The 10759-nt window shown below is 31.6% G+C and overlaps 1 protein-coding gene across 1 annotated transcript in view; it reads right to left on the bottom strand.

Moving 5' to 3' along the window:
• Window positions 1–8156, bottom strand: part of LOC107754923 (collagen triple helix repeat-containing protein 1-like) — a 9280-nt gene extending 1124 nt beyond the window's left edge. Inside the window, exons 1-3 of the mRNA XM_016571559.1 lie at window positions 7901–8156; window positions 5804–6022; window positions 4589–4805 (exon numbers count right to left, since the gene is read on the bottom strand). Coding sequence (XP_016427045.1) covers window positions 4589–4805; window positions 5804–6022; window positions 7901–8017 — 553 coding nt within the window. The 5' untranslated portion in view covers window positions 8018–8156. The remainder of the gene's footprint in view (window positions 1–4588; window positions 4806–5803; window positions 6023–7900) is intronic.
• Between the last annotated feature and the right edge of the window lie 2603 nt (window positions 8157–10759).

Genomic DNA, 10759 nt, shown 5'->3' with positions numbered 1-10759 from the left:
GTATGGGTTCTTAATGTGCTATTAGTAATATTAAGTAAAATACAAACAAACACACAGCACAAATGATTGATTTAAAGAAAAAACCTTTTACTTTTTTCATATATATATTCTACTTTTTTCACACACACACACATATATATATATATATATGAAAGAAAAAAAAATATATATCTACTATCCATCTATCTATTATATTTATAATCTATCTGTCTATTATATTTATACTCAATCTGTCTGTCTGTCTATTATATTTATACTCGATCTGTCTGTCTGTCTATCTATCTGTCTATCTATTATATTTATAATCTATCTGTCTATCTTATATTTATAATATACCCGTCTGTCTGTCTGTCTATTATATTTATAATCAATCTGTCTGTCTGTCTATTATATTTATAATCAATCTGTCTGTCTGTCTATTATATTTATAATCAATCTGTCTGTCTGTCTATTATATTTATAATCAATCTGTCTGTCTGTCTATTATATTTATAATCAATCTGTCTGTCTGTCTATTATATTTATAATCAATCTGTCTGTCTGTCTATTATATTTATAATCAATCTGTCTGTCTGTCTATTATATTTATAATCAATCTGTCTGTCTGTCTATTATATTTATAATCAATCTGTCTGTCTGTCTATTATATTTATAATCAATCTGTCTGTCTGTCTATTATATTTATAATCAATCTGTCTGTCTGTCTATTATATTTATAATCAATCTGTCTGTCTGTCTATTATATTTATAATCAATCTGTCTGTCTGTCTATTATATTTATAATCAATCTGTCTGTCTGTCTATTATATTTATAATCAATCTGTCTGTCTGTCTATTATATTTATAATCAATCTGTCTGTCTGTCTATTATATTTATAATCAATCTGTCTGTCTGTCTATTATATTTATAATCAATCTGTCTGTCTGTCTATTATATTTATAATCAATCTGTCTGTCTGTCTATTATATTTATAATCAATCTGTCTGTCTGTCTATTATATTTATAATCAATCTGTCTGTCTGTCTATTATATTTATAATCAATCTGTCTGTCTGTCTATTATATTTATAATCAATCTGTCTGTCTGTCTATTATATTTATAATCAATCTGTCTGTCTGTCTATTATATTTATAATCAATCTGTCTGTCTGTCTATTATATTTATAATCAATCTGTCTGTCTGTCTATTATATTTATAATCAATCTGTCTGTCTGTCTATTATATTTATAATCAATCTGTCTGTCTGTCTATTATATTTATAATCAATCTGTCTGTCTGTCTATTATATTTATAATCAATCTGTCTGTCTGTCTATTATATTTATAATCAATCTGTCTGTCTGTCTATTATATTTATAATCAATCTGTCTGTCTGTCTATTATATTTATAATCAATCTGTCTGTCTGTCTATTATATTTATAATCAATCTGTCTGTCTGTCTATTATATTTATAATCAATCTGTCTGTCTGTCTATTATATTTATAATCAATCTGTCTGTCTGTCTATTATATTTATAATCAATCTGTCTGTCTGTCTATTATATTTATAATCAATCTGTCTGTCTGTCTATTATATTTATAATCAATCTGTCTGTCTGTCTATTATATTTATAATCAATCTGTCTGTCTGTCTATTATATTTATAATCAATCTGTCTGTCTGTCTATTATATTTATAATCAATCTGTCTGTCTGTCTATTATATTTATAATCAATCTGTCTGTCTGTCTATTATATTTATAATCAATCTGTCTGTCTGTCTATTATATTTATAATCAATCTGTCTGTCTGTCTATTATATTTATAATCAATCTGTCTGTCTGTCTATTATATTTATAATCAATCTGTCTGTCTGTCTATTATATTTATAATCAATCTGTCTGTCTGTCTATTATATTTATAATCAATCTGTCTGTCTGTCTATTATATTTATAATCAATCTGTCTGTCTGTCTATTATATTTATAATCAATCTGTCTGTCTGTCTATTATATTTATAATCAATCTGTCTGTCTGTCTATTATATTTATAATCAATCTGTCTGTCTGTCTATTATATTTATAATCAATCTGTCTGTCTGTCTATTATATTTATAATCAATCTGTCTGTCTGTCTATTATATTTATAATCAATCTGTCTGTCTGTCTATTATATTTATAATCAATCTGTCTGTCTGTCTATTATATTTATAATCAATCTGTCTGTCTGTCTATTATATTTATAATCAATCTGTCTGTCTGTCTATTATATTTATAATCAATCTGTCTGTCTGTCTATTATATTTATAATCAATCTGTCTGTCTGTCTATTATATTTATAATCAATCTGTCTGTCTGTCTATTATATTTATAATCAATCTGTCTGTCTGTCTATTATATTTATAATCAATCTGTCTGTCTGTCTATTATATTTATAATCAATCTGTCTGTCTGTCTATTATATTTATAATCAATCTGTCTGTCTGTCTATTATATTTATAATCAATCTGTCTGTCTGTCTATTATATTTATAATCAATCTGTCTGTCTGTCTATTATATTTATAATCAATCTGTCTGTCTGTCTATTATATTTATAATCAATCTGTCTGTCTGTCTATTATATTTATAATCAATCTGTCTGTCTGTCTATTATATTTATAATCAATCTGTCTGTCTGTCTATTATATTTATAATCAATCTGTCTGTCTGTCTATTATATTTATAATCAATCTGTCTGTCTGTCTATTATATTTATAATCAATCTGTCTGTCTGTCTATTATATTTATAATCAATCTGTCTGTCTGTCTATTATATTTATAATCAATCTGTCTGTCTGTCTATTATATTTATAATCAATCTGTCTGTCTGTCTATTATATTTATAATCAATCTGTCTGTCTGTCTATTATATTTATAATCAATCTGTCTGTCTGTCTATTATATTTATAATCAATCTGTCTGTCTGTCTATTATATTTATAATCAATCTGTCTGTCTGTCTATTATATTTATAATCAATCTGTCTGTCTGTCTATTATATTTATAATCAATCTGTCTGTCTGTCTATTATATTTATAATCAATCTGTCTGTCTGTCTATTATATTTATAATCAATCTGTCTGTCTGTCTATTATATTTATAATCAATCTGTCTGTCTGTCTATTATATTTATAATCAATCTGTCTGTCTGTCTATTATATTTATAATCAATCTGTCTGTCTGTCTATTATATTTATAATCAATCTGTCTGTCTGTCTATTATATTTATAATCAATCTGTCTGTCTGTCTATTATATTTATAATCAATCTGTCTGTCTGTCTATTATATTTATAATCAATCTGTCTGTCTGTCTATTATATTTATAATCAATCTGTCTGTCTGTCTATTATATTTATAATCAATCTGTCTGTGTCTGTCTGTCTCTGTCTTTCTGTCTGTCTCTTGTCTGTCTGTCTATCTATCTATCTATCTATCTATCTATCTATCTATCTATCTATCTATCTATCTATCTGTCTGTCTGTCTGTCTATTACATATTATTATTGCTATTATTTTTATTTGTGAACTGTGCAGTCAGCGTAGTTTTGCAAAATGAATGCATGTTGTATCTCAGATCCCTGTCCGCTAGATAAGACCGTGTTGTTGAGCAATGCTGATGTGTTGGTCATGAGTAAGTGTAGAAAATGCTGGGATGTGAGCTGGTGAGAAACCACACAGAGCTCTCAAATTCCTCTGGTCTCTCTGTAATTGCAGCATAGACGCTTATGAAAGCTGCCAAACTGCATTCAGCCAAACAAAAGAACACTCACAGAAAGACATCTGCATTTAGAGACTATCTCTGCTCTCAAAAAATACAGTGTGTGAGTCTTATGTATACAACAGTGGAGTATGGTTATGGAGGAATGGTCTGTCTATCTATCTATCTGTCTATCTATCTATCTGTCTGTCTATCTGTCTGTCTGTCTGTCTGTCTGTATGAAGGAATGGTATTTCAAACAGAATGGTATTTTTCAACATTTTTGATCTCAAGCGTCGGTCATGTGACAGAATGAAAACTAAAATTGACAATTTAGTCAAAATCATAACGTTTCAATACACCTTTTTGTGAAAACATGATGTAAGCGGAATGTATAATTTATTGGAAAGTATATTTTGTGAGTCCAATTGATGTTTGCTGTGTACCATATTTTGAAAACCACAAAGCCATAAATAGGAGCATAATTGCAGAGTGTGTAATTCACACATGGAGCCATAAACAAGCATTATGATTAAAAATCTTTTTATAACATCATGCTTTTTATGTAAGAATATGTGGGAATGAATGAATATATATATGTAATCAGTTAAATATTTATAGCCTAAATGTAAGATCAAAGCAAAAAAGTTTGAAATATGTATTTAAAATGTTATTGACAACATTTTACAAAATATCTATGCACAGATATATCTTAACATATGTTTCTATTTGTTAAGTGCTATCTGATCTATTTTGTTAAGTGTCTGCTGTTTATCTTATTTTGACTATGTACACTTTGTGTCAGCTTTGCAATCTTGTAAATTTACTGTCTTATAGAAAACAAAAAGTAATGATCTATAGTTTGTAAATGGTACCTGTGGAAGTCCTGTGTATGTTAATGGTGGAGTTGAGTTCGGGGCTGCCCTGGTCCAGGTAAATAATGGACTCTATGGGTAGCGGTCCGGTACATTCTGCCCCATTAAAGGTGAAGTACCAGCGCTGACAGCAGGCCGTCTTACACTTGAGCCTGAGAGAACCACTGAAGAGCACACGCAGAGCGCTGTCCGAACGCTGCTTGGTGAACGTGCACTCCTGTGAAAGAAAAATCAAGACGCCTTCCACTGTTATATCACTGAATAAATGAATGATCATATTTAACTGCAAGAAAACCTATGTAAGTTTATTGTGTGTGTTTTAGACTAATTTGCTTTGGCAACTATGTGTTTAGCACTTCTGGTTCCATTGTCCTTAAAGGGATACTCCACCCCAAAATGAACATTTTGTCATTAATCACTTACCCCCATGTCGTTCCAAACCCGTAAAAGCTTTGTTCGTCTTAAAAATAACGACTTTATTCAACAATTTGTCTCCTCTGTGTCTTTCAGCATCACCGTAGCACCATTTTGGAGAATATGAGCTGAACGCAAGCAGCGTACGCTATTCTGTGTCAGCCGTGCCACACAGATGCGCTGTTTTCTTTCAAATCAAAGCGTAAATACACGTAGAAAACGTATCCTTGTGGCGCGGCTGACACAGAAGAGCGTACGCTGCTTACGTTCAGCTCATATTCTCCAAAATGGTGCTACGTTGATAAAAGGACACATTTAATTTATAATTTGTCTTAAATCTCATTTTGTAAAAAAAAATGTGTGAATCGAATCGAATCGTGAGTTGAGTGAATCGTTACATCCCTAGTCACTAGTAAAGGTTTTTGGACTGTATGTGTTCTTGCGTTGCCATCAGCCAATCAGTGTTGTCATGATGTCATTTCCTGCAGCTCCAGAGTGATTAGTTACATGCCATTATGGCTTAAGTGATTGGTTCAAAACTTGGCAGATTTTATACTGTGTATTTCCACATCTCATAACTATTTTACATCTTGGCGAATTAGTGGATAATTTGTATAAATTCTCATTTGTACGTTTACGTATGATCTGCTTACGTCCCACTGAAGGTTAGGTTTAGGAGCGTCATTGCTTCCTTTATTCTAAAAATCATACATTTTTAATCAATTCACATTGTACTAATGCATATGAAATCGCTGAGAAATTAGGTTGGAATAGCTCTTGCATTACGGATATAATACTTACGGCTATTTTGCCCAGATCAATGCCGTAGTTTAAAGAATTCCAGGCGCACTGTTTGAAGTTGGGTTTCCAGGGATCCTCAAACCTCTCAGTCACACACGCTCCCTTCTCGCCCTTAAATCCGTCTCTCCCAGGGATTCCTGGTGTGCCTGGAATGCCATTTATCCCCGGGTTCCCATCCCTGCCCTGCGCTCCAGGTACACCCTGCATGCACGTCTGGTACTAATGACAAAAACATGAAGCACAGAGGCATGAAACCATTTCAGTAGTTTGCAGAGGTGTTGTGCCCCGTTAATGAGAATGATTCACCATGATGCACAGACCGCTGTGGGTGGGAAAGTACTATGACCCTGTTCTTTGAGACGGACACGTTTGTGCCAAAACAGCTAAAACAAAGAAAACATAAAATTGGAAGGAGAACTGGAGTAAAATCCCCTGACCACAGTCACAGTCTGTTCACTTCAGACAAGCTCTGACACAAGACAAAGAAAAAACAGTATTACAGAAATTCTGACAGAAGGAACTTTTTGGGTTTAATTAAACACACTGTATATATAAAAATTAAATAATACTAAAATTATGTTTTATATATATATATATATATAAATGCAATGTTTTAAAAAAATACAATAAAATATCTTAATTAGACTTTGTCATGCCCCTTGGGTTTTCAGTCGGTGAGTAAATGTAATCCACTATTCTGTGGTTTTTCTAATAATGACAGATCTCTGTTTCCTTGCGGTGGTTTTACAGACCAAGCCCATCCCTCACAGGTTTTATGAATCATAACCCATTTGTGTGAACATCAGCGAGGCATGAAAACCACAATGAGTCCAAGTGCTGTGGTTTGTTTGTTTGCATCCGCTGATAAAAATGTGGAAAGTACAGTTCTGTGTTTACTTAGATATTAGCTACTCAGTTGTGGTTGAAAAATGAAAGTCAGCCAAAAGCATCTCAAAGTGCACCAATATTAGGTAGCTGCTAAGTCAGAGCTGCCAAAGAAACGTACCAAGTGGAAAAGGCCATCTTTATCACACATGGCCAGTGTGGAAATGAACAGAATTTCAGGCTAAGCATCTGTCACCACATTCCCATTATAAGATAGATATATCTTGATTTGCATTACATTTGTTTATTTTACATTTTGTACTGTTCATCGCTGTTTTATTATGATCATAATTCATTTGAAAATAGCCACAGACTGTGGTTTGTAAGGTTTTTGGATCCGTTTATGACATTTGTATACACATAACAGGTTAAAATGTGTTTCCATGAATTGAATTATCAACCAAAATCTACTCTGCAGTTTCTCCAAAGAGTCACGTGAGGAACAGCCACAGAGTAGTTGGAATCATTTTGGCGAATCAGTTTGTTTTAATGTTTCAAAACGATTCTTTTGAGGCAGCACTCAGTAGTGTTCCGTGAAGTCCCGTGCCTTATTTTTTATGCTTAATTAAATCGACTATTGATGTTTACGACTACTTTTCGATTAAGTTACATGTGTGCGTCAGCTGTTGCATCGTTTAAAATTCCAACACGACACACACCTCTGTTTGAATCCATTACAAAAGCTCAAACGCACTGCGAATCGATTCAACTGATAATATTAAAAAGATCCGAATTCGTTCGTTCGTTCGTTCGCGATTCGGACATCACTGCAAAGCCATTGTTTAACACAGCATGGACAAAGTGTGGTTTCACTGGATCTGGATATATATTTAAATCCATGAGCAAAAAAAGCAACACAATAGCCTACTTCCAAGTGCCGTAAATGATTTCATTATAAACCTTTTCTTTTAATCCATTACTCCCTATCATATTTTCTTGAATCTTTCAATCAAATGTAATCAAACTAATCATAACTAAGTAATGGAGAACAAAATTAAGTAAAATGTCACTTTAACAATGCCTATAATTTAGTCTTTTATACAAATGAGTACTTTCTCCTTAAAAAAAATCAGGCTAAAAATCCTAAACACATTTTATAAATGGTTAGAATTGGGGACATTAAAAAATGATCAGCTGGTTCGATGCCTCTGCTGTGGGTTTGACTTGATTGCTTTGTCACATGTAAAAGTTTAACACGTGAATCTTAATTACCTTGTCAGTAAACTCCGCGTCTCTTTGCCGGGCGGTCCTTTCTTTGACTTTTTCCGTGACACAGAATGACAAAGTTATCCAAAAGCAAATGAATAGCGGAGTCTGTTTCGTGCCCATCGTTGATGAACTGCAGCGGTTCACAGCGCCTGCTCCGATCAGCTGCTGCCGACTGATAACCAGACGGTCGGAGCTCCGCTGTGTTCCTGCAGGGGGCGAAAGACGGATCTCCACACAACTATCACTGGAGACAGATGTGTATGCTGTAATATCGAGGATCGGTACCTGAATTATAAATGAAAATCTGCCCCAATAATCTCTGAAACGCTGTTTTATACAGATCTTCATCCACTAATCACAAACGACTGTGATTGGTCGTTCCACAACAGCGATGAGAAAAGTAACAGCTGCCACGTGGCATTACACCTGAAACAATACAACTGATAAACACAACAGTGTCCAGTCAGCTTTTCTCAGATGTTTTACCGTACGTGCAAACAGCATTTAGCCTACTCTTGTTTACACTTAGCGTGACTATGGTAGTAGCCTATCTACCACTTTTTGCACTTTAGTGTAAACATGAAGTTAGTGTAAACACTGTTTGTTGCTACACTTGGAACAAAAAGCATCTACCACTATTTACACTCACTGTAAATATCATCTCCCTTTTACACTAAAGAAAATCAAGTTTTTCTTCAAACGTGACATACTGTATGTGAATGCATTTTCTTAGACAGAAATATACAGAGGGCAAAATATATTTTAAAATGTTTTAAAAATATATTTAAACATTTAAAATATATTTTCAAAAAAAAAAAATATATATATATATATAAAAAGACCAAAAAAATATATTGGTAGAAAATATATTTATTTACGTAAATATATTTTGAAACATATTTTAGCAAATAGAGGTTTTTTGGCCATTTTTTAAAAATATTTTAAATGTATAAATATATTTTCAAAACTATGCAAAAATGGTCAAAAATATATTGGCAGAAAATATATTTATGCTAATATATTTTGAAACATATTTTAGCAAATATATATATTTTTTTGCCCATTTTTTGTATATTCTGAAATATTTTTGAAAATGTATTATGCGTCTTGTATGGGTAGTTCCAACCACTTTGTCCTCAATGCTCTTTTGAGATTGTGCATTCGGATCTTTTGTTCCTTTTATTTCCTTCCTATTTTGTTCTTCATTTTTAAATCTAAAGATTCTACAATTTTAAGATATAGCCCAACCTGTACCAACCTGATTCGAGCTGTTAAAAAGGCCTTTGGTCTCTCAGGGTTAAAGAAAAGACTTCTGGAACTCTTCCGGAAGTTATTTCAGATTTGTAACGACTTTTCAATGACAGTCTATAGTTATATAAACTGAAAACATGTGTTTCTGAACAAGCAGTCTATTCATTCTGTGCGAGGCCATGTGTTTCTTTGACCTCTCTTGACCCGGAGGCACCACAGAGACAGCGCCTGCAGGGGGTCTCAGACCACAGCTCAGGTATTTCCCTGTCAACATCCCCCAACCCTGCCTCAACACTGATAATATAAAAATAAAATACTAATAAAAATAATTAAGAAAAAATAAAGACTCAAAATATTAATAAACCATATATAAATATTACTAAAATAAAACTGGTTAATTATTAATATTATTATTAATATGATATTTCCATATCGTTTGTCTTGTCAACCATGTATGAATATAAATTTGACCCCAAAATATGGTTATGTAGGTATTAAAGTATTAAAGTATAGTATATATATGAGCAAAAATATTTTCTATGAGTATGTCTTATTTCTATTTTTTTTTATTGTAGCAGAGAATTTAACCAATTTAAATGACTTACAAGAGCTATAGCTTCATGAGCAATAAAAAAAGGAACCAGTAGATGGCAGAAGTGCTTTGTTACAAAACTCCTGTTCAAAAATTGCACATAAACCCATGCACACGGCTTGTAAAGTGCGTTTGCAATGTGATAATTCTCAGCAAATCTCATAAGAAAAGTAAATAAAATTAACACTGATAATATAAAAATAAAATACTAATAAAAATAATTAAGAAAAAATAAAGACTCAAAATATTAATAAACCATATATAAATATTACTAAAATAAAACTGGTTAATTATTAATATTATTATTAATATGATATTTCCATATCGTTTGTCTTGTCAACCATGTATGAATATAAATTTGACCCCAAGTTATTTTAATAATTTCACTAGTTATTGTTAATTACAGTGTTGCTATTGTTAACTAAAACTATTAAAAACATTTCCGTTCATTAAAATAAAGCTGCAATAAAATAAAATATAAATATAAGATAAAACACCTAAACTTGAAAAATTACAAATGATGCCTTGGCAAACTGAAGTAAAATATATACATAAATAAATAAATAGTAAGTACATAAATACATATTTTAAAACACAAAAACTAGCAAAAATGAAAAAAAGTAAATAAAATGAACACTGATAATATAAAAATAAAATACTAATAAAAATAATTCAGAAAAAAATAAAGACTCAAAATATTAATAAATCATATAGCATAAACCCATGCACACGGCTTGTAAAGTGCGTTTGCAATGTGATAATTCTCAGCAAATCTCATAAGAAATCAAGAGTTAGTAGAAGTAAAGGTCAGTAAACCTGTAAAGTCAATATACTTCATATAGGACATTTTTCTTTTGTTATTAGTAGGATTGGGTATCGTTTGGGTTTTTTTCGATACCGGTGCCAAATCGATATGGACACTCTCGTTACTACAAAGTTGTGTTGGATTCGTATTGTTAGAGCTTTCCGACTTGAGTTCACGTGCATTTTCTCAGTCGGGAAATAATTTTTCACGTGCG

This window comes from Sinocyclocheilus rhinocerous, unplaced genomic scaffold (genome assembly GCF_001515625.1).
Source record: "Sinocyclocheilus rhinocerous isolate Xijiao unplaced genomic scaffold, SAMN03320098_v1.1 scaffold622, whole genome shotgun sequence".
In the NCBI taxonomy this organism is placed as follows: Eukaryota; Metazoa; Chordata; class Actinopteri; order Cypriniformes; family Cyprinidae; genus Sinocyclocheilus; species Sinocyclocheilus rhinocerous.
The sequence above is the reverse complement of the archived record's forward strand: the minus strand, read 5'-3'. Positions and strand labels throughout refer to the sequence as shown.